The 24216-nt window shown below is 45.7% G+C and overlaps 1 protein-coding gene and 1 non-coding gene across 20 annotated transcripts in view; one reads left to right on the top strand and one right to left on the bottom strand.

The window, feature by feature from the left end:
• The window catches only part of SYNE2 (spectrin repeat containing nuclear envelope protein 2), a 376210-nt gene that overhangs the window by 11253 nt on the left and 340741 nt on the right, over window positions 1-24216 (bottom strand). For 15 of the 19 annotated variants that reach the window (XM_065548888.1, XM_065548887.1, XM_005561459.4 and 12 more), the window contains 7 exons: window positions 12889-13051; window positions 6608-6795; window positions 5964-6114; window positions 5418-5600; window positions 3160-3297; window positions 2256-2450; window positions 799-1075 (listed from right to left, as the gene is read on the bottom strand). In XM_065548888.1, coding sequence (XP_065404960.1) covers window positions 799-1075; window positions 2256-2450; window positions 3160-3297; window positions 5418-5600; window positions 5964-6114; window positions 6608-6795; window positions 12889-13051 — 1295 coding nt within the window. Of the gene's footprint in view, window positions 1-798; window positions 1076-2255; window positions 2451-3159; window positions 3298-5417; window positions 5601-5963; window positions 6115-6607; window positions 6796-12888; window positions 13052-18881; window positions 19212-21358; window positions 21516-24216 lie in introns of those variants that run through there. The other 4 variants (XM_015453886.3, XM_073997517.1, XM_073997518.1 and 1 more) reach the window with 2 other exon arrangements.
• LOC123574728 (U6 spliceosomal RNA) lies at window positions 15111-15217 on the top strand. Its single transcript, XR_006699931.2, has one exon. It is a non-coding gene; the product is annotated as a U6 spliceosomal RNA (small nuclear RNA).

Below are 24216 nucleotides of genomic sequence, written 5' to 3'. Positions count from 1 at the left end.
TTAAGTCAACACACAGTAGAAACATTGTCAGCTGAGAGGAGAAAACTACCCTTTATTTTTTTAATTAAAAGGATTTTGAAAACCAGAAAGTTTTTTTTTTTTTCCAGCCAACTCCTGACTGTCCAAAGCAGGACACTGGGTATCAAAGGGAGCAGCTCAGTCTGCTGACACTGAGACACTCAACTGAAAGGGAGGGTGGGCATGGTGGCTCATGCCTGCAATCTCAGCACTTTGGGAGGCTGAGGTGGGAGGACTTATTGAGCCCAGCTGTTCAAGACCAGCTCTGGCAACATAGCAAGACCTTGTCTTTACAAAAAATTTAAAAACCAGCTGGGTGTGGTGGCGTGTACCTATAGTCCCAGCTACTCAGGAGGCTGAAGTGGGAGGATTGCTTGAGCCCTGGAGGTTGAGACTGCAATAAGCCGTGGTCGCACCACTGTACCTTAGCCTGGGTGACAGTGTGAGACCCTGTATCCAAAATAAAATAAAATAAAATAAAATAAAATAAAAAATAAAATAAAAAAAATCACTGATGAGTCTCCCAGACAGCCAGAGCCATCACTGAGTAACCTTGGTGTCTGACTGTGAATTTCATTTTTTTCCCCTTTCATTCCACCTGTGATGAGAGTGGTCAATTCTCAGGTAGTTAGAGATGGGCAGGACAGAACACAGGAAACCACAGAAGTCAGGGTTGGCTACAAGCTGGACTCTTGGTTATCGAGAGCTGGCCGTGTTGTTAAGGGCTAAAAACACAGCCAAACAGGTCACTTTCCAGGGCGCTGGGAACCCAGCTGTTACCTGACAGTGCGCTGTAGTATGGACCCTCCTCGTCCTCTTCATGAGAGGAGGAGCCCCCCACGTCGCCTGTGTGGTCCCACTCCAAGGGGATGGAGTCCACGCTGACAGGGGTCTCGCAGCCAGACCGCTCGTGCCCCGGGGCCACTAGATGACACAGGGACTGAGGAGATGACGGTTCCTCGCTCTCTCCCCTTTTACGCCAAGAATCAGTCTGGATCTCTCTGTGGTCTTCCATGTCCGTTTCATTCTCAGAGGCCTCCTTTTCATCTTCCAAACCCTAAACCAAAGTATGCAGTTGTTAATCAACTCATAGGCTTCTACAATTAGAAGAGCATGAGAAGTCTGCCTGTCCAGCAGTTTCCAAAAATAACTGCCAGTAGTATTTGTAAGGCAGTTTTAAACAGATCAGGTTCCCAGGTCCTGTTTCTGGTTATTCCAGTTTAGACAATCGGGAGAGGGGCCTAGAATCCTATTTTCCCAAACCTCCAGCTCTTTTTTCTTAGGGAAAAAAAAAGCTGAAGTTTGATAATCTAAGTTAAACAACTTTATCTAGGAGATAAGGAAATGGTGGCCAAAGTTTCATTGATGGTTACTGGCAGGTCCTCCAAGAATCAGAGCATTTTTGAAAAGGACATTTGAATGTTCTGGGTAAGACTCAAACTTCAAGAACCATATGCACCAGGTTTTCTTACCCGCCAACTTAACTGCTCAGTGTCTATATTCTATTCTGCTTGTGTCATAATGTCTCTTTCAGTCTAAGAAAAACAACTCTAAGTGGCTGCACTTAATAATGAGAAATTGTAGGGTAATTTTTGAGGCTGTGTCTGATGAAATAACTACACACGAATGAGGTCAGTTGGAGACACAAAAAAAGAAAGAGTGGCCAGTTGTATTGGTCAATGGTTGTCATTCAAGCTTCAGACACACAAAGGCAGTAAACTTTTAACAGTGGCCTGAACTCCACCTGAACTTCCCAAAAGGGCCTTTCGTCTGGGGAAACATCAAAGTTGCTTTTGAAACTGTTGTGTTTTCTCTTCCAAGGTGAGAACAAAGCATCAGAAAGGCACAAATACTAAATCTTCCAGTCACTAAGAAACAGGGAAGGGCAAATACATTCCCAAGTTACTAATGTAATAAAAGCCAGAAGAGGTCTTCAGGAATTCTAGGGGTAGTGACGCCTGCCAGACAAGCCCGGCCCTGAGGAACACTTAAAACCGACTCGCAGAGCATGCGCCTCAGAAGTGCCATGCTTTCCACTGGAGAATGGGAACCTGTGAGTTACTGTGGCTCTATATTAATAAAAGTGGAAATTAAAATGTTTCGATATAGCCTTTTCTTTTCAACCAAAAAATAAACCATAACTAACCACTCTAAGATAGGTCTCCTAATTCTTTAAAAATTCGGTCTCACGTAAACTGAGCAGCCCAGGTGCGGTTTCTAGGTGGCAGTGCCCGTACCGGAGTGCAGGAGGTGAGCCGCCGGTGGAACCGGGAGACCCTTCCGAACACCTCCTGGCAGTAGCGGTGGAGCTCCTCCAGCTCATCCTCAATCAGCACGGCATCCAGGGGCTCGCTCTTTTGAATCAGCTGCTCCCCAAACACAATGAGCTGATCAATCTTGTTGGTATTTAATGTAATTTCCTGTTGGAAGCCCTGTTGAGAGAAAAGAAAGAAAGGATTTCAAAGAAAGTTCCCCTGAGCTTCCAGTGCCTGTTTCTTCTAACGGGGCCATAGAAAAGCATCCAAATGTCAGTATTTTGTTCCTTCACCTAGTACTCTAGCTTTAGTTTTTAACCAAGTGACAATGACACTGTAGGAATTTAAAATGATTGTCCATATTCCCCCTCCTTATGGGCACTGGCTTTTCCAATTAAAATAATTCTAAAAATTTGACACGGGTGGACATTTTCCGTTATTGGGTGTGAGAGAAAGACCTTGCCATGGCAAAACTTGGTGGGAACAGAACATTTCCCATAATAAGCCACAAATGGGCATTTGCGTTTGCTGACACAATAATATTCACTGGTGCCATTATGCTAGGGAAGGCAAATTTCCATTTCTCAACCTCTTCCAAAATCTAGCCAAGGAGAGAATTACAGTGAGATTAGCCTGTCATGCAGATATCAGAAACAATGGGAGAGTGGACCTCTGTTCTCGGCCCCACTGGTGACACCAATACTCCTGGACCATAAAGAACAATGTCCTTGCACGTGATAATCTGGTAGTACACAGGTGGGATGTAGCCTGGCTGCTTTAAGAATTCTGAAGTTTGCTCTCAGGAGTATCGGGTGAAATTTGCACTTGGCCAGCTCTCCCCGCAAAGGTGCGTTCTTTTGAGAAGAGCTAGGGAAGCGGCCCTCACATTCAGCTGGCGCATCTTGTCATCGGCGTCGCTCTCTGAGAAGTGCTCCACGTTGGTCAGCTGCAGGTCCATCTCTGTGAGCCACACCAGAATGCTCTCCCTGGTGCCCTCGAATTCTTCCCTCTGGTTGGTGAAATGCTGCAAAAGCAGGGAGGAAATCACATTTGTACTGACCACAGAACAAGAGTTCAGACAGACAGCAAGGTCACCTTCGGCCACAAGAAAACGGTACCCAGAATACGCAGGGAGAAATCTGCCTCTCGGATACCCAGAAAGCCCCAGAAGCACTGTGTTCAGAAGACTGGGGTCTGGTCCTGGTTCTGTGTACCAAACAAGCCCCCTTAACTACTCTGAGCCCCAGCGTCTACGCTGGCAAGTCGGGGAGAGAGTGGGAATGTTGATTATGGTCTCCAAGGTCTTTAAGTATTTGAAATTCTAAAATTATCTAGTCCAAATCAGTGATTTTCCTCTGTCCTTTGAAGAGCCCCCTGAGGGGCCGGGCCAGGCCTTCTGCCTGTTTCACGCATTAGCCTTTGGCAGCTTTTGCTTGACAAGGATTTAGTAGCTTCAAGATGGAAAAGCCCTGATCTCAGGATTGAGGCCAGCCTGGTGCCCCTTTCTGCCCTCACTGATAGAATTCTGAACGTGTTCTCCCAGAGAAAGAAGACCCAGAGCAGATTTATCATCTTCAATTAAGGATACCTCTCAGGTTATCACTTCACAAATAGGCAGCTGATGTTCAGATTGGTAGAGCTTCAGTGCCAAAAGAAGGCAGATTAGCCACAGCCAAATCGGCAGGAGATAATTAATGCATGGTGGCTCACACCTGCAATCCTAGCACTTTGAGAGGCCAAGGTGGAAGATTACTTGAGGCCAGGAGTTTGAGACCAGCCTGGGCAACATAGTGAGACCCCCATTTCCACAAAAATTAAAATCAGCCAGGCACGGTGATGCATGCCGGTAATCCTAGTTACTCGGGAGACTGAGGCAGGAGGATCCCTTGAGCCTAGGAGTTTGAGGCTGCAGTGAGCTATGATCTCAGCACTGCACTCCAGCCTGGGAAACAGAGTGAGACCTTGTCAAGAAAGAAGAAAGAGGGCCGGGCGCGGTGGCTTACGCCTGTAATCCCAGCACTTTGGGAGGCTGAGGCAGGCGGATCATGAGGTCAGGAGATCGAGACCATCCTGGCCAACATGGTGAAACCCCCTCTCTACTAAAAATACAAAAATTAGCTGGGCGGGCGTGGTGGTGGACACCTGTAGTCCCAGCTACTCGGGAGGCTGAGGCAGGAGAATGGCGTGAACCCGGGAGGCGGAGCTTGCAGTGAGCCGATATTGCGCCACTGCACTCCAGCCTGGGTGACAGAGCGGGACTCCGTCTCAAAAAAAAAAAAAAAAAAAAAAAGAAGAAAGAAGACAGAGAAGAGAGAGAGAAAGAAAGAGGGGGAGACAGGAAGGGAGAGAGAGACAGAAAGAAATGCACAGGAGTTTTCTAGGTTACTAGAAAAGCCAATGTCTTCCTGAGGAGAGAGAGAGAGAGAAAAGAAAGAAAAAAAAAGAAAGAAAAGAAAGAAGCCCAGATTCGTATCTTTCTAGAATGGGTTCAGCAATGCCCTGCCCTGAGAACAGATGCGGAAATTAAAACTGTGTCCTGTAGTCCCTGCCTGTGACCGTCCTTTCAGTTTATACCCAGACTCACACAGGTCTACACAGCACGTCTTCTGAATGACATTAATCTAAGGTGAATATTTACCTTCAAAAACCAAACCTTTGTGTGGTCTGAAATTCAGAGAATAATCACAGTCCCCAACCCCCCAGTGCAGACAGGGGCTCTTGCATTCATGTGCCTTGTCCATCCTCAGTGCGAGAGCTGGTGGGTCCCAAAAACACAGACAGATGGGCAAAGTAGGGCTCCTTCCAGGGACCCATGTGTTGCCTTTTCCAGACCCAGTGAAGCTGTGCCCTGGACTCTGTGCTAACATGCACACCACCACGGGTTATAGAAGTTGTAAAAAGAGCTGTGTGTTGGTAACACAAATCTCATCAACAGGCCCTGCCTAAGAAGCTCCACATGCAAATCCCCCTTTTAGAAAATGAACATTGGCAGCTTTGGGCTTCGTGTTGGAGGAATGTTAAAACAGCTCAGGCCTGAAGTGAAACCTTCGATCTGCTGCTTTGTGTGTGACAAGCCTGCCATTGCATATCGCACGTTACGTCTCCCTGAAAATCTACACCCGAGCCAGGCGCAGGGGAGCTCACCCTGAGTCTCCGCAGGACGGCCGTGACCCGCCTCTGGAGGTTGTCCCAGCGCTGGTTGCCTTCGTGGACCATCTGCTTCAGCCGGCTGGCTGTGTCTGTGCGGTTCTCCCGGGCCAGCCGCCGGTACTGCTTGTTGATGAGCTCCAGCTGAGTGAGCCGCTCGTGAATCTGCCGCTGAAAGGCCTGCATCACACGGGAGGGGTCAGAGCCAAAGTGTGCAGAGTGCCATGACACCCTCCTTCCCTTCTACACCTCAAGCAACCTGCTGCCAGGGGTTCACCCCCAAACTGCAATGGCAGCAGAGGGCCTAATTCACCAGTCCTGATGCCAGTTACACAACAGGCTTTCAAGTTCATTGCATAGCAGCTGGCATACATCCGCAATGTCTTGCAAAGCTGTCTCAGCAGCCGGGGGCAGGCTGTGGACTGGGCAGCCCTCGCCAGAGGTGAGGAGAAGCTGGCCACTTAGGGGAAGCCATTTCAGCAGCTCCCAGGCTCGCTGCAGGCTTGGTTATGATCAGGAGACTGGGATGGAGAAGGCGTTTACCTCAAACCTCTTCAGTTCCTCTTTGGCACTCGTGTACAACACCTCTGAGGAATTTGGGCAGGCCGCCGTCCTCTCCGCTGACTTGAGCCAGTCCTCAAAGCGGGAATAGTCGTCTAAAAACTTCTGCCACAGGCGCCACGTCTCCTCGATTCTGATGGGAGGAAAGCATCTTAACACAAGCCATCCCCTGCAAGCCCGTGCTAAGCCCGTGCTTTTGCCCTTCTTTTATCCCCTGACACCTGCACAGTTTAGTGGGGGAGACCCTGTTACCCGTTCTGGGAAATAACAGGGACGCCACTTCTGGTCTGTGCTCCTCCCACCTGGGAGTGCCAAGCACCTCAGAGCTCCTGCTTCACAGAGGTTAAAAAACTAGGAGACAGGGCTGCCTCCACTACTACCTGGCGAGGTCAACAGAAGCACAGTGGCCAGCTCACAGCCATACCCCGCACAGGAGAGCTGGAGAGAGACATGACTCCTGTTACATTTTTCTTGAATAAATCCTTTGAGAAGCATTGGGCCTTCTCTGCCAATACCTGGCGCATTTCTAAGTGAAATGAACAGAACAGTTACTGTGAATGAGGTCAGAAGGGTGTACTGAGTTCGGCTGACCATGCTGAAGACATTTGGGGGAGCTTAGCTCTTACTTCATGCGCCGCTCCATGGACATGGCACAAATGTTCCTCCAGCGTCTGTCCAGGCTCCTGGTGGTCTGCTGGATCGAGTCGCACTCAGTCTCATTTGCACAGGCATCGGAGTCGTGCAGTAGAACGTCACAGATGTTAAACACAGACTCCACCCCTGCGCTGTGTTGTTCAATATCTCGCTGTAGATCCTGTGATTACAACAGAGTAAGAAACCTCTTGAGACGTTGGTGACAGCAGGAGGGTCAGTATCAAAGGACCCCTGTTCCTGCCTCCCTTCTCCCAGCCCAGGGGATACTTCCCTGGGTGGATTTCCACCACGGGCTTGGCAGTACACATGGAATCCCTCTCATCTTTGTGTTACCCTTGTGCTGTAAGCACCTGACACAAAGTTGAAACACTGGAAACATCTAGGACTTGCGCGCTGAACCACGTGAGGGGTGGCACAGTGGTGGGCGTCGTCCTCTACTCACTCATTACCGCTGAGAGCCCATTGCCCCACAGACTTTGGGTATGCATGGGATCTACTCCATACCACCCACCCCAAAGGGCTCCAGTTTACACTTGGTTTCAGGTAAGTCTTTAGAAACTGAGTCTCTTCAGTAGGAACTCTCCACCTTTTATGGGCTACTGAACTCTTCAAACACACACCAAATTGTGCATGCAGCAGTGTGCGTGCCCACAGGCTCCCCGTGAGCTCATTCAAGGGCTTCATGAGCCCACGGGAGGAATTCTGGCAGACAGACCCGGCCTCCCCAGCCGATAAAGCCCAGCCAAGGCTGCGGTGGCTTGGGGAGAGGCAGGGTTTCTGCAGTCTTGTCCTTTGATGGGGAAAGTGATGCAATCCCCAATTCGGGAAAAGGAACATTTGTGAAGAGAAAATGCATGGTCATAGGAAAAACTGGAAAACCTCTTTACGAATAAACATGGCACTTTTAGTCATCATCGGATAGTAACGCTGCTGCACCCCCATGGGTGGGCTGCAGGGAGGGAGGGAGATGAGGAACCTGTTTGTTTTGCCATTCTGGAAGAGTTAGGCATCCCTGATGTCCAAATTCTGTGACAAGTGACACGAGACCACATCATTAGTTTTAATATCCAAATTACATTGTGAGAAAGCAAAGACTAAGTTAAATTCTATTTTAATTATTTCATAATATACCAATTTCTGAAATCTACACTACTTTAAGCCACTATTAACTAGACTAAATCCAGTTCCCAGGACTCAACAAATTTCAGTTAATAAGAGGACTATATTATAAATGGTAGCTGTCACCATCTACAGAAAGGCAATATAAGCTTCATTCCAGGTCACTTTGATATTTAAATAATTTGAGATTATTACTATATTACTAGATGGGACCACTATTTTCTTACTTTTCTTTTTGAGACAAGGGTCTCAACTCTGTCATAGTGGTGCGATCTTGGCTCACGGCAACCTCTGCCTCCCAGGCTCAAGCGATCCTCCCACATCAGCCTCCCAAGTAGCTGGCCACCATACTCAGCAATTTTTTGTATTTTTGGTAGAGATGGGGTTTTGCCATGGTGTCCAGGCTGGCCTCCAACTTCTGAGCTCAAGCAATCCACCCTCCTCAGACTCCCAAAGTGCTGGGATTACAGAGGTGAGCCACCGTGCCCAGCCCCTATTCTTACTTTTCTTCATATAAATGCGCAATTCCGATCGTTGTGTGTTTAGGTTGATATGAGGGAATAAAATGCCAACCCGCCAACCGAATTTTAAATCAGGCAGTTCCTAACATTGATCCTGAGTACAAACGACCACCACCAGGTTATATTCAGAAGAGATGTGTTGTCCACTTGGCCACCCTGTGTGCACTGTGAAGAATGTGCAGGGTATTTCGTTAGAGCTCTGCAGTGTGGGTGGAAGGCCTGTTATGCTCGAATGGTGGGAGTCTCCCTGGAGTCAATTTGAGGACTGACTTTAAAGTTATTATGTCTAAATAAAATTCCAGTTTTAAGAACTCTTACCGGTTCATAGCACTGTCGTGGGGCCCTTCTAAAATCAGAAGATACATGTCCTATTTAAATATTAAAATAATAAATTAGGAACCCTGATACTGGTGTTAAATAAATAATACTCATCACTTATAACTGAAAAATGCCCATGACCTCATCTGGCTCCAGGTGGGTAAGGTCTAGCTGAAAAGCAGAGAGAGGTTCTAGTTTATGGACAATATGAATGCTCTGTATTTTAATAAACTCTGCAGTTATCCTACATTATTTATTCAGCTTACATTGAATCAAAGGGCTAAAGAAAACTGATTTAATATTTAGGGTAAATGGCCGTAAGAAACGAGCTCTACAATAATTTATAAAAGAACATCAACATCTTGGTTTAAAAAAAAGCTCAAACATTTTCAAAACTTTCTCAAAACTTTTCAAAAAACATTTTTGAAATTTTTTTTAAAACCATGTAAAACACCACACAATGAATGGCCTACTAGTTACCTTGTACAATAGAAAATACAGTGCCAGACTACCTTTTAAAATGCAGACCATTTAAGTGCTAGACAGGAACATTTTGCAAACTGAAATAATCCTACCACTAGTATCCACAGAGATGTAAGTCTGCACAAGAATTAGGTCTTAGAAACTGTCCAAATCTAGAGAAAAAGTAGATTTAAGAAACAACATAAAACATTGAGAAAGACTTTTGCTGACAGTTCTTTTTTTTTTTTTTTTTTTTGAGACGGAGTCTGGCTCTGTCACCCAGGCTGGAGTGCAGTGGCACCATCTCGGCTCACTGCAAGCTCCGCCTCCCGGGTTTACGCCATTCTCCTGCCTCAGCCTCCCGAGTAGCTGGGACTACAGGCGCCCGCCACCTCGCCCGGCTAGTTTTTTGTATTTTTTAGTAGAGACGGGGTTTCACCGTGTTAGCCAGGATGGTCTCGATCTCCTGACCTCGTGATCCGCCCGTCTCGGCCTCCCAAAGTGCTGGGATTACAGGCTTGAGCCACTGCGCCCGGCCTTGCTGACAGTTCTAACAGGCTCCTGTTCACTTTGTTTTTCTGCCCCTGGGCAGGTGACACAGAACACTGAGGTTGGGGAGGAACTTGGGGGTTGGGGGGTACAGAGCAAGAGGAGATAGACCTGAAACTGGAGAAGAGAACGCAGCCAGAAGAATGAGAATAAAAAGGAACCAAAAACAGAAGGTAAGGGAGGCTGAGGAGAAAAAAAACAGGCTGAAAAGACAGAAAATCATATAGGGTGAAACCCCAGTGCCAGCTCCTGAATGTCTCTGTGGGAGGGGCTTGGGTAGCAAGTGGGACAGGGGGGTGTTGGGATGGTTCAGGGGGCGTGAGGTGAAAGCTCAGCTGGCCCACGGCAGGGGCTATTCATTAGCCAATGGAAGGGTAACTAACAACTCCTCCAAGCCACCATCTGGCACACCCCACAGAGAAACAAGAAACCAACCAATGAAAAAACTAGGACAGGGATCTTAAAAAGTTTCAACGAAAGTGGTTTGTGATTTAAATGTCACAAAATTGCCACTACTTCCTGTGCATTTTAAAGATGATATATTCCATAGGAATAACCCCCATTACCTTATACCTAAAGGTGTTCTATGTAAGAAAGGCGAAACAGGACTTTTAGAGGGTCTGACCCCTCCCCGACCAGGTGCATTACAATGAGGATCCAGGGACATCATAGCTCTTAGCTACTTTGGGGGGCCGAGGGCTTTTGCATAAGGCAATGCTAGGTGATGCCATGTTTTTAGGTCTTATTTTTGGAAGCAATTAATTTATTATATTTAGTTTGAAAAGTAAACATAGGTAAGGTGGTTTTCTAACCCAGACCAAAAATGGTCACTAGGTAAGGTTTTAAAAAGTGGCCCATACATAATTCTTTTGTGTAACACATTTGTTGCCATTGTTTTGGATGGGGTACTTAAGGTCTGAGTTTAGTATAATATAAATACACTGTAACATTCTTTTTAACAAAAATACTAAAAGTATCCTGAGATCATCTGTGGTAGGCAGAATAATGACAATGACACCCTCCAACACACACACAGACATCCAGATCCTAATCCTGGAATCTGTGAATCTGTTAGATTACACGGGGAATTGCAGTTGCTAATCAGCTGACCTTGAAATAGGGAGATTATCCGGGATTAGCAGGGTGGGCCCACTGTAATCTTAAGGGTCCTTAACGGCAGAAGAGGAGGCAGCTAGAGGGAGATGTGACTATGAAGAAAGACACAGAGAGATACAATGTTGATGACGTTGAAGGCAGAAGAGGCACATATGAGCCAAGCAATGCGGGTGGCCTCTAAAGCCAGAAAAAGCAAAAAAATGGATTCTCCCCAGAGCTTCCAGAAAGGAACACAGCCCTGATGACATCCTGATCTTAGCCCAGTGAGATGCAGTTCAGATCTCTAACCTCCAGAAATAGAATACATTTGTGTTTTTAAGCTGCTAAATCTGTAATTGGTTACAACAGTAGTAGAAAACCAACACAGTATCTAACTTCTACACAATAACGGTAGTCCTGAACACCAATTCCATTGATTTTTTTTTTTTAAAGTAACCAAGGGATAGAAATGTCACTAAGGTGATGCTGAATTCTATAAAGAGAGAATTTTCAAATCAACCAGATTGAAATTATGTGCCACTGCAGGATGGGAAGAAATAAGGCTAAGAGAATAGCAGTGGCTCCAAATTGTATGCTTTTGGGAACAAATTCTCTGCAATTTAATTAATTTAATGTTCTGTCACACTTTGGATTTAAAAAAAATGAACACACTATCAACAGCCCCAGCAAAATCTAGCCAGCCATTCTTTAAGAGGAAAGGTATTGACAGCTTCCATATAATCTACCTGAAAAAACTCACCACTCAGGGTAAATTCATTTGCAAGGCCTTGCCTTTTCACAGACTGTTCAAAGACATTCATCCTAGTGGATCACACTTTTAAGTAAAACTGATGTATTCAGTAGCTGTGACTCCAATGACAGAGGCATTAAAATCTCTGTAATGTCCATTAAAATTCCATAATACTTATATCAATATTCTTTTCTGCACAAAGCAAAGACAGAGTCTAGATGACCTCGATGAAAAAGACATGCTTAAAGTTCCAAAGCTAAGTGGAAAAACCAGTATTTTTAATTTGTAGCATTACTAAATCATACTAGCTTGAAAGCCAGAGAACAGGCATCATTTAAACAGTAATTGTAATAGCACTTAGAAAAGTCAAGAGCAGGGAGGGCCAGGCATGGCGGTGCCTGCCTGCAGTGCCATCTACTCAGAAGGCTGGCGTGGGAGGATCACTTGAGCCCAGAAGTTAAAGACCAGCCTGGGCAATACAGTGAGACGCCATCTCTTAAAAAATGTCAACAGTAGCACCAAATACTGAATCTGGTAAAAAAGGTTCACCCTCAATCCTGTCTCTAAGCATCTGTGGTATGTGGTGTGTGGTGGAGGCTTAACGTGAAGAAAACAGATTCGACTCTGAGAATCATACTGCTTCTACAGTCAAAACAGAATCTGCCCACAGGTCTGAAAAAAAGAGGTGAACAAAAGCTAAAGAAAGATTAAGATAAACTTAGCTATTTAAAAAAAAAAAATAAAGACAAATCCAGGCATTGCAAGTGAGAATGAGCATGTGGCCATGAGACCAGGGAAGTCAGGAAAGTGGATTTGATAAACCAGTGACGTCAAATAGCACCTACCAGGTGGGTACAATGAGAAACACTGGCAGAACTCAGTAGCTTTCAAACTGCACAATTTCCAGGATTGGCTCAGAGCATGCATATCTGATAACAAAAATGCACAGAGCATTGCAGCTCTTAAAAGTCTTCCTAAACTATTGGGTCCAAGCATGTTCCTTATCACACCTTTTCTTGTTTTAATTTTTTAAAAAGCTGTACCAGACACACAGAATATTATCCCATAAGAACCTTCCTTGATTAGAAAAGTTGCTTTTCTTTCAATTAGTTGCCTTTCAAAACTATATTAACAAAACACAACAAAGATCAGAGTCAAAAAAAAGACATAATTTAAAAAATCTTATTTACCACCAAGATTAAGGTTTGCATCTTAAACATTATTCACACAGTTTCACAAAAAGCTACATGAATGTGGGAGGGAGCACTCAAGAGATGGATATAAGAACATGGAAAGATGGTCAGTTTTCTCTGGAAAAAGCAAACCAACGTTACGAAATGTGAGCACGTGAAAACACACAGCTATACGGGGAAGGCCTGAGTCAGTGCACATCGCGGACACCCATACTCTTGCAGGAGCTCATTTCTGATTGTCCCACCTGCTGCTCAGCGAGCCTCTTCTGGATCTCTTGATCATCGCAGACATCATAAACAACAGGCTTGGAAAGCTCAGACTCAATTCGAGCCAACCAGGTACGAAGGTTGCTCATGTTTTTGTCCAACTGCTGAATAAAAGCAAAGGTCTCCTTCAACTTCTTCACCCTACACATATTTGCAGAAAAACAAAACAAACAAACAAAAAGTGATGGAAATCAAAAGCCCAATACTTAGTGGTAGAAGAATGTTCCAATAAGAGCATTGCAGGGTAAAAAAGAATCTATTTTGCTTTGATTTTATATCAGAACAACTCTCATGTCACCAGATACGAGTTCTCAGAGAATATGTGAAGCTTTGCAAGGCTGTTGCCTCTGTTGACTTTCGAAAGGACGGAGAGTTAATCCACCCATGCAAATGGAAGTCCTATCATTCCCAGAGTGAGATCCTCTGAGACCCAGTTCATCTTCCTGGGGCTTCAGAGGTGAGAAGACAGCCATTTTTTCCTAAGTGAAAATAACCACTCCTGACTTCTGCCCAGTTTCTGCCCTGTATATGCCTGAGATTGCAGCAGCCGGTGATCTACCCTGGGAGATTAAAGATGTTACACGCCTGGTTCACTTGGTGGTATTTGGTCCACAAGGCCTCGCATGGGACCCTCCCCTATGGGTAAGCAGAGAACATGTGCCAAGCCCTACTGCTTCAGTATGAGGGGTTCACCCAGCCGTATACAATGAACCAGCCCATGTGGGTAGATTATGGGGCATCTCTGCCTGTCAGAAAGGGAGGGGCAAAGGCAATCTGCATGCAAGCGCAGTTCTAAATGGGATCTCCCTCACCAGTCTGCCTCAGCTCCCATCCAGCCCAACTCGGCATGGAGCAGATTTGAAAGCACACGCATGGCATCAGTACAACTTGGCGTGCACGTCCACATGCTGTCAAGGGGACGTGATGTAGCTGTTGAGGGAAAACAATCTTTTTCTGACATATATACTAAAATAAAATGCTCCAATAAACCGCTTTCCTTAAAGTCCTAAGGCAGAGCGACTAGAGCCAGGATCTGTCCTGGCATTCTGTGGGATTTGTAGTTAATCTCAGACACTTAAAAGTAATGGCTCTAAAGGAAAGTTCCCACTGATCAATACTTACGTTGTTGGGAGATGCTGTCAGAACTGCGCCCCATGGCTGGGAGCACTAGAGTGATAAATGGGGGCACCGACCCTAACTCTCAGGAAACACTGCGCTGCATGCCACCATCACCTCTTACTTGACTGAACAACCTCCTCTCAGCCCCCTAGACTTCCTGCCCACCTTTGGTTCTGTAGCCAAAGTGTAAGTAAGTTTCAGAAGGCAAGTCTGATCCATGCTCAAAGCTTTCAATAGTCCCTGCCCTACCCTGAAAACCGGTTCAGCCCCTTGATCTCTGTACCTCAAGCATTCAGGGGCCACTCTGCCTCTAACCTTGCACTCTCTCAGACACCCACCAGGACAGGGAGCGCCATGGCCAGGCTGCAGCCGGCCAGTTTCCACCGCACACACAGCACCTCCCACAGTGCCTGATGGGCAGGATGCTCTCCACAAATGCTTGGTGAATGGACAAATATGGACATTCCGCTAGAAGCTATGATTTAAGTGGACCATGGGGTAGTCATATAAGTGTGGATTAAAAAAAAATGTGTATCTTACAACTTACCAAGTCAATCCCAGGGACTGACTTCTAGCTCTATTACCAGCTACTTTTAAGATTTAGTGAAAGTCCTTTCACCTCAGCCCCCTTCTTTCTAGTACACCCTCAAAGCCGCTTAAGCTTCAGGGAGGTGGCAGCATCGGGTGAGGTGAAGGCCAGAACTCCGGAGGCAAGCAGACCTGGACCCAAGATCCATTCTCCCATCTAAGAGCTCTGCACGCTGCAACGTACCTAACCGCTGACTCTCAGCTTCCTCACGATCTGCAAGATTACCCACCTTGCAGGTGGTGGTGAGACTGAAATAAGAGGCTTCATGTAAAGTCGTCTGCACAGAGTGGACACTGGACCACATGACGCTACAGTCATGCTTTATTTACATGGCACTGGACCTCACAAAGTTCTTTCATCAGTGTTTTATTCTCAAGGGCAAGCTTGGAAGAACGATGTGTGGTCTGGAGATAGAAGAACACAGACTCTGTGGTCAGGGCCTGGGTTTGCGTCCTGGCCATGTTTAATGCCATCTATAAAACGGTGTTCACAGTGCTCGCTTCGGCAGCACATATACTAAAATTGGAACGATACAGAGAAGATAAGCATGGCCCCTGCACAAGGATGACACGCAAATTCGTGAAGCGTTCCATATTAAAAAAAAAAATGGTGTTCACAGTAGTACCTTCTTTCACTGGGTAGCTGAGGGGACTGAATGTGAAAGGCAGAATGCCTCGGAGATAAATGCCCGTTTTCCAAATTACATTCTTACCGCAAATACCACAAGGATACGTTCCCTTCAGAGCCACAGATGATTTATTAAAAAGGAAGTCATGGAATCCAGGACCAGGCCTGGATATAGCTGTAACCTAGATCCCACCTTCATTCCTATGGTTTCAGAGGTACACCCTCCTCACCCCAGTATCTTGCCACCTTGATTGCCCTGGTTCCAGAAAGAACACTCCAGGCAACTACCAGCGTAGCTGGGAACCCCTGGCACCGTGGGACAAGGAGTGCTCCAGGCAGTTCCTGAAGGACTGCCCTCCTGGAAGGCTCTGCCGGAGAAGAGGCCCAGCCACGAGAGCGTCCCCGGGGCTGGGGGAAGGGCTCAGGCTTGTGACCTCTGCACAGCTCTCCCGCCCTCCCCACTTCTCCCTCTGCCCAGAATGAAATCTCCCACGGCCTTCCTCTAGCCCCTGACCCTATTCCACCCTAAGAATCCCAGCCTCTTTCTTATTTTGAAAAGAAGAGGGCTAGAATCCAAGTATTTATTTATATATTTTTTTCTTTTTCCTTGTTTCCTCTCTTCTAACTTAAAAGCAATTAACACACCGAAGAATGCACGTATTTAAATGAAGGGAGCTAACTAGCAACACAATTGCCTGGGTACAGACCCACAGGGCTGTGGTGATCCTGAACTGTTAACCGTGGGGTTAGGTGTGCGACACCCAGAGAGGGTATGGAGAAGGTGGGGGAATAATTTGCTTGGTTTTCCCAGGACTCTGGTATCCAAAATGGGGTGCTCAGGACAAACCAGTGGGGTGTAGGAATAAAATACGAGACTGTCTACTGTCATCCCGTTCTTTTAAAATTTCTACATGTATGTTTTACAATGATAAACTTTATTATTAAAATGAAACATCTGTATCCCACGCTGATGGCCACATGTGCCAGGCCTGTTGTGCTTCATGTTAGCAACTCATTTGCTTTTTTTTTTTGAGATGGAGTCTCTATCACCTATGCTGGAGTGCAGTGGTACGACCTGGGCTCACTGCAACCTCCGCCTCCCAGGTTCAAGTGATTCTCCTGCCTCAGACTCCTGAGTAGCTGGGATTACAGGCACCTGCCACCATGCTCAGCTAATTTTTGTATTTTTAGTAGAGACAGGGTTTCCCCATGTTGGCCAGGCTGGTCTTCAACTCCTGACCTCAAGTGATCCAGCTGCCTCAGCTTCCCAAAGTACCAGGATTATAGGCATCATTTCCTCTTCATAACAATGCTAGGAGATAGGTAATATTATTATCCCTACTTGACAGATGAGGAAACCGAGGCACAGAGAGTAAAGAGCTCACGCAAGTCACATGGTCAATAGTGGAGGCAGGATTCTAACCTGGGCAGTCTGGTCTGGAGCTGCTGTTCCTAAGTACTACCCATCCTCTCACATAATCCTACACACACTAACATGCACATCCTGTTGGTACAGGATCGTTTTGCTGCAGTCAGAGAACATGACCAGAAGTCTGGACTCATAGCTCAGGATACACTGGGGGGTAGGAGCTGGTATAGTGGATGCTAAAACCGGGGGCTCTTGGCAGGTGCCTGGGGAGGAGGCCAGAAGGCTCGATACACGCTGCCCATGTTTCCCCTCCCTGATTTTCTTTCAGTAATCACTTAGCCATGTGCCTTGTCTTGGATCCTGCACAGACCCTTGGATTCAGAGATAGCTGGAAGATAGGCCTTCTTCCCAGAGAGGTCATTACCTAATTCAGATGTAATGTTGACATTGTAATACAACATAGGAGTTGCTCAATAAATAGCTGTTGAAGGAGTAAATGATGTTCACTCATACCTTCCAATTTGTCTGATTTGTCTTCTTCATAAAAGAAGTGGCCAAGTTAGATTTTTAAAGAAGAGCTGTAAAGACCAGAGCATATGAGAGCCCTTTTCCCACAAAGCAGTGTGCTGCCAGCCTAGAAGCCACCCCTGCTCCTCAGCCCCGGTTTCACACAGGGCCAATGAAGCGCTGACAGACACTCACATCACAGGCATACTTAGTGCAAGTGAAAGAGGAGGGGAAGGTGGGAGGGAAGGAAAAGAAGGTCACCAAGAAGTGACAAAGCACTCATCCAGCCAGGATTTAGCCGGTATATGCCAAACTCCATCCAGAGGCCTAATACCCCCAAATGCCTGGGAGTCTAAATGTTGCTCCTCTGATCATCAGGTAATGACTGACCCTGGGACCCATCAGGTACACGGCGGAGTGTGCATCGTTCTGTTCTGTGCAGACGCTGTAACCTAATGGTCACCTGTCCCAGGCCAGGAAGCGTCTGTCTTTTGCCAGCCCAGGCGACTGACCTCCACATGTTAGGCCTTGTTAATACTGCTCTTGAAAAATTTGAAATCTCGAGTTAATATCTGGAAATAAGAAAACCTATTCAGAAACCAGCCTGCTGGCACACAGAAGCAACCTCAACGCTGCCTGACATCAACCACCTGAGCAGTTTGCTGCCGCGGCCCCCATCTCTGCACTCGCCCCGGTTTTGACCCGGTGCTCTGAACATTTCTCACATAGACATTTCAACAAATAACCTTTCTCCAGGAAAAAGCAGCATGATTTTCTGAATTAAATCCCAGTTCTGAGAATCAGAAAAACAAAATTTTTAGGTACAAAAGCAAAGTTTTCCACCTGCATAGGCTCTTTATTGAGAGACCTAAAGCAAAATGTTTTCTATGAAACCAAACAAAAGAATTATGCCTAAGAGCTGCTTTAAATGACAAGAGTTCCTTTGCAGTAATTATGGGTAAAAATGCAGAAAACGATCAAGGCAAATAAAGTTTTTCTTTTAACTAGTGATGGATGAGAATATAACAATGATAAACACTCCTCTCCTTCCAAACAAACAAAATCAAGCCAGGTTCGCATCATTCTATATACCAAGCCTAAGCCTTAACAATGTATGATGAAGGCTTTACATGTCAAATTTATACATATGGAATAATTTACCATTTAGTCCTATCCTCTATGTGCTCAGGAGTCTACAGTTAAATTATAAAAGCCCTAAATCAGCCTAAGTGAACAAAAAAATTCCTATGCCTAATTTAAAAAATACTAAGGAAAACTGAGATGGTTCAAGTATCCGAATTTGTACTGAAATAAACAGTCAAACCTGTGGGCAGCTGTCAGTTGCAAAAAACACTGTAGAAATCCTGTACAATTGTATCTTTTCACATGACTAAACATCCTTATGGCAAAATAATGCATTACTCCAAGATCCTGAAGCCCTGATTTAGGGGCAGAGGCATTACAATACACGTCTGAGCTCATTGCCTCTTTGAAGCATTTTTGTCACCGGAGGACTTCCATTTTCCACACCGCATAATCACTCCTCTGCCCTGCTTGTCAGAGGCAGACTGCAGACACCACACGCATGCTGACGCTGGGAAAGAACCCATCCCCCGATGGCTGAGCACAAACACTCCGCAGCCACCATCTCATCGGTTATTTCTATTGTAACCAAAGCGACACAGCCAGAGAGCAAGACACAAGGGACAGCACCCGGCGCCTCGGCCCTATGCAGAGCTGATGACGAAAATGGCACTTACTGTTGATGAGAAAAAATCATTCCTTATGTTTAAGCGAAAGCTCCAAGTTCCCGGCCGCACCTCCACCTCCCAGGGCCGAGGCAGCCCCTCCCCCTGCCCGGCGTGCCCTCTTCACTGGTTCAGCATCTTGTACAGAGGCGGACGCAGCCCTCTCCAAGGCTCCTTGTGAGCATGGCTGGCTCGCAGGCACAGGGCAATGCCAGCAGGAAGGAAGACACCTTCTCCCCTGCTAACTGCAATTTTTAATCTCAGTTTTCTCCCTTCCAATAAACAAATATCTCCAGCTCTTTCCTCACACACACAGTCTTTGTTCTGACGCTCCAGGATTGCAATGCTGGGAGAAGAAAGTCACAGTGTTATCTTGGCTATGGGTTATTTATGAAGTGCTATAAACGGAGAGACGAAACATTTAATTTGGGGCAGGCAAAAGAGGATTTCTGTCCTCCACAAATTAAATTTCTCTGTTTCAGGTTTAAAAGAAACAGCAAAATCTGAAGCCCCTGAGTCCAACAGGAATGCCTTCCTCTTGTCCTCTTGAAGAAGCAATTTCCCTGTGGGGGTTTTCTGCTCTGTCCTTTTGGTCCTGAACATCCTGGTTTAGGAGGGTCAGATAGTTCATTTAGTTTATCTGCTTCGTGCACAAAAATTCTATTTTGCAGTATAAAGGGAATTCATTGCAGAGGAAGAAATTTTGTAACTTTCCTTGCTAGCTCCTCCCAGGACTTACCATAACGTGTCTGAAAATTCCACCTTATTCATACCCTCAGTTTCTCCAGACAATCCTGAGTGGCAGCACTTGGTTTGTGTCTAGTCTACCTCAGACTCATTCCCAGCCTTATTCTGAGACTCGATATCATTTTTCAGGAGTCCCTAAAGCCCAACATTTAGTCATTATTGTATCCCCACCTTGAAACATAGCAAACACATGCTACACCAGTGGAATCAGAAGTGCAGACCTGGCAATAGTTCTCCCAAAATGCTGCATCGAACTCAGGCCCACGTGGTTGGCTGTTCCTGCAACCTGCTGAGCATGAACCTCTGAGGCTCAGTACACTGGACCTGCCTGATGCTGGCCATCAGGATACTTGCTCATTACGCCAGTGACGGCTACTCTTTCCTTGGGGGAACTCCTCAATCCTCAAGGAAGCCATTTCTGCAGGGTCTGGGAACAGCGGCCACCCATTCTAGAGGCAGAAGGATCAGACTGATGGGAAGGAAAATGGAAGTGAGGAGGCTCACATCTGGCTCCCCCTGTGCTAAAATAATCCCTAAATCCTTCCAGTCCCACTGGATCAGGCAACCTGCTAAGACCAACGCAAGTCAACTTCGTGACTAGCAGCATTGTTTGGTCTTCCAGAAAACCTTGAGAAAATACAGATAAGAGCTTGAGAGCAATGAAAAGCTTTATCAGTCTAAAAAGGCACACATATTTCTGCCCATTCTGCAAGGCATGGAAAACAATCTTAACACACAACTGCCACGGTCATAACTTCTGAGTTTAATGATAACATTTTAATTGCCACTATTATAAAATAGGTGAGCTTTTCAGGTTGGCAGGCAAAATTTAAAAGTTATGCTTAGTTTAAAAAGTTCCTTTGGATGGATTTGATATTTCTGATAGTGAGAGCAATTCAGTGTAAACAGGAAGGAGCTAATCTTTGAGGTCATACGGTACTAGGAAAGCCCCTCCTTGTCAGTGGCTTAATAAGGACGACAGGCTTTGCTAGTGGTGCTACCGTCAGAAATTCAGGAAAGAGAACATAAAATTGATGACATTTGTTCATGACATGTTATAAACATCTTCCATAATGAACATTTAGAAAGTACAGATAAGCAAAAAGAAAATTAAAATCATTTTCATTAAAATGATTCCAACCAAGAGAAAAACCAATGTAAACTTTCTCGGAGGGTATGCCTTTCTACTTCGCTGTCCAACCTGTATCAGCAGGCACTGAACGCTTTCATCAGATTATTCACACATGCTGCTAGAAAGAGCCTTTAAAAAGAGTTCCTCACCCTGATCCCAAGTCTCTAAAAGAATTCACCAAAATGTGCAACCTGCCAGAGGGACTCACTGAAGACACAGCCCCACCTGTGTCTACAGAGCTCCGGTTCATATGACAAGCCAGGTTTTCATTAAGGAAATGGGGAGGGAGTTCTGGGAAACAAAAGTAGATGAATTTTTAAGGAGTTCAACTATTGGGTTTTTAAAACTAAGGGGAGGCATAGGTGAGATCAGGTGGCAGGTCAACTCCTTCTCTGGCATCAGTCCCATTGAGGGGATGAGATCCAAGGACCGTCTTTTTAGAGCTTCAGACTGTGCTGGCTGTGAAGGTTAACCCTGCATCTTTTTGTCTGTCACCCAACAATTTGTATCTCAGCTGTTCTTAGGTAATCCAGATGCCTCCAAAACAGAGGATCACACATATTGGCAGTTCTGAAGGACACTTTCTTTAATTTAGTTGTCTGTCCTGCATTCAGAAGTTTTGCTGAGTCACTTTTCAAAGACGTTATCGAAGGCTGGGTGCGAGTGGCTCATGCCTGTCATTCCAGCACTTTGGGAGGCAGAGGTGGGAGGATCACTTGAGCCCAGGAGCTCAAGACCAGCTTGGGCAATATGGTGAAACCCCATTTCTACAAAAAACAAACAACAAAAACAAAAAATTATCTGGGCATGGTGGTGTGTGCTTATAGTCCCAGCTACCTGGGAGGCTGAGGCAGGAGAATTGTTTGAGCCTGAGAGGTCGAGGCTGCAGTGAGCTGTGACTGTGCCACTGTATTCCAGCCTGGGTCATACAGCCAGACCTCGTCTCAAAAAAAAAAAAAAAAAAAAAAAAAGAAGAAAAGAGGAAGGAGAGTGGCTAATAGGCGCAGTAAAAAAAAAAAAGTTTAGAATATTTCTTGTTGTCAACTTGGGTTCTACATAATTACAATCCCCAAACATATATACAATCAGCATCAGGGAGTCTATGTAATGCTTTAAATGACCTCTGTTGAAAGTATCTGCATGTTTCATAAAAGTGTAGATGTCACCATTGCGAGAAGCTGCCCAAGGGCCCATGAGAACTTTTAAAAGCTCCCAGAGCAACTCTGAGGGACAGCCAGTCACGGGCCTCTCTATACCCACACCAGGGCCCATGTAATCTTATGTGCATGTTTCTGTCCCGGGCAGAGTTCCCACTGTCCTTGGCTAAATTACCGACATTCTCTGAGCTGCAGTTTCCCTCTCTGTAAAATGAAGAATCACACTGACTTTGCAGTGTTGTTTTAAGAATTAAAATGAGGCCGGGCGCGGTGGCTCAAGCCTGTAATCCCAGCACTTTGGGAGGCCGAGACGGGCGGATCACGAGGTCAGGAGATCGAGACCATCCTGGCTAACACGGTGAAACCCCGTCCCTACTAAAAAATACAAAAAACTAGGCGGGTGAGGTGGCGGGCGCCTATAGTCCCAGCTACTCGGGAGTCTGAGGCAGGAGAATGGCGTGAACGCGGGAGGTGGAGCTTGCAGTGAGCTGAGATCCGGCCACTGCACTCCAGCCTGGGCGACAGAGCGAGACTCCGCCTCAAAAAAAAAAAAAAAAAGAATTAAAATGAAATAATCTATGTGAGGAAACTGGCACTTAAAAAATAAGCAATGTTGGTTTCCTCTCCTATCTATCCAACAATGGAGTCTACCACCCGAAATGATCAGAAATCTAATGTAGTTTTTAAGGAAGCCTATCCTAAATTCCATTTTTTCCTCCAGTGAATTAAACCTGATTTATTGAGGCCTTGGACTTCTGAAAACCGTTCTAAACCTTAGTTTTCTAAAACCATTCTAAACCTTAGTCTTCTAAAACCATTCTAAAGTTAGTTTTGTAGTTAAGATCTTGCAGTAACGAGGCCAGGTACCTACATAGGATCGCCTTCCAATCTTTTTTTTTTTTTTTTGAGACAGAGTCTTGCTCTGTCACCCAGGCTGGAGGGCAGTGGTGCAATCTCGGCTCACTGCAACCTCCACCTCCCAGGTTCAAGTGATTCTCCTGCCTCAGCCTCCTGAGTAGCTGGGATTACAGGTGTGTGCCACCACGCCCAGCTAGTTTTTGTAGTTTTGGTAGAGACGGGGTTTCACCATGTTCACCAGGCTGGTCTCAAACTCCTGACTGCAGGTAATCCACCTGCTTCGGCCTCCCAAAGTGCAGGGATTACAGGCGTGAGCCACTACGCCTGGCCAATCTTATTTTTAACAAGAAATGCTCTTCCCTGCCACAGGGCCAAAGCAGCAGAATACTGTGGGTAGGATGGAAGATGCTGCATGATGTCCTGGATCCTGTGGGCAAATGAAGCCATCAGGGCACCCTGCAGAGCAGGTTCTTGTTGCCACTGTTCAAACGTAAAGTTTGCAGCCTGTGCTTCCAACCCTTCCCTTCCTTTGTACAACGCCCAGGGTAAAGTCAGCATCAGGGATTCTATGTAAGGCTGATTCTATGTAAGGCTGATTATGACAGGTCCAAGTTTGCTGCCTCAACCCACAGATTCACCTGAACAATAAACTCAGCTAAGAGCTTCTTAGATTCTAGCTGTCTGTCTCAGCCTGGCCCTTGCTTTAAAATAAGAAAAATGATTCCCTCCCAAATTCCTCAGTGCTGAAGGGATTAGGCACTCAGCATGTACTGCTCATTTCAGTGTTTCAAATGAGAGGGTCTGGGCTGTCAGGGAGGTGAAACTGCCCGAGTTGAAATCCTGGTTACGTCACATGCTGGCTATGTAACTATGGGTAAGTTGCTTAGCTTCAGTCCTCAGTTTCCTTCTCAGTGTGTAAAATGGGACAATGGTATCTACTCTCCAGAATCACAGTGAAGTTTAAGTGAAATCATACACAAAAGGCATATTGCTAAGAATATAGGCAGCTGACAACATATTTCCTATTTCAACTCCTTTTCCCCCAGCTGTGCTTTCCAAAAAGATCAATAAAATTTTACCCACTGTTTTATCTCTTTCCCACCAAAAGGCTGGCTGAAGACAGGCAAAGAGTGAGCGAGGAAAGCAAACAGCCTGTTAAACTCCAAAGTGATATAAGCAGAGCATGAATGATTAAAAATGGACTGTCACTCTAACTTTCAAGAAACATTAGCTAGATCTTGATCCTGTATCATCCATGAATGGGTGTGATGCCATCATACCCTCGACTAGTGCCAAGGGCTCGAGAAGACTTACGCTATAAAGGCAACCACAAAGACACAATTTATCCCACAGAAATGATCTTATTATTAACGAATGAACTGAAACATTTATTCATTTCAACATACATCTGACACACTATTCTCAGCTCTGAGAATGAGGTAGTCTAGTTGCA

Source organism: Macaca fascicularis, chromosome 7, assembly GCF_037993035.2.
Source record: "Macaca fascicularis isolate 582-1 chromosome 7, T2T-MFA8v1.1".
Lineage (NCBI taxonomy): Eukaryota > Metazoa > Chordata > Mammalia > Primates > Cercopithecidae > Macaca > Macaca fascicularis.
The sequence above is the reverse complement of the archived record's forward strand: the minus strand, read 5'-3'. Positions and strand labels throughout refer to the sequence as shown.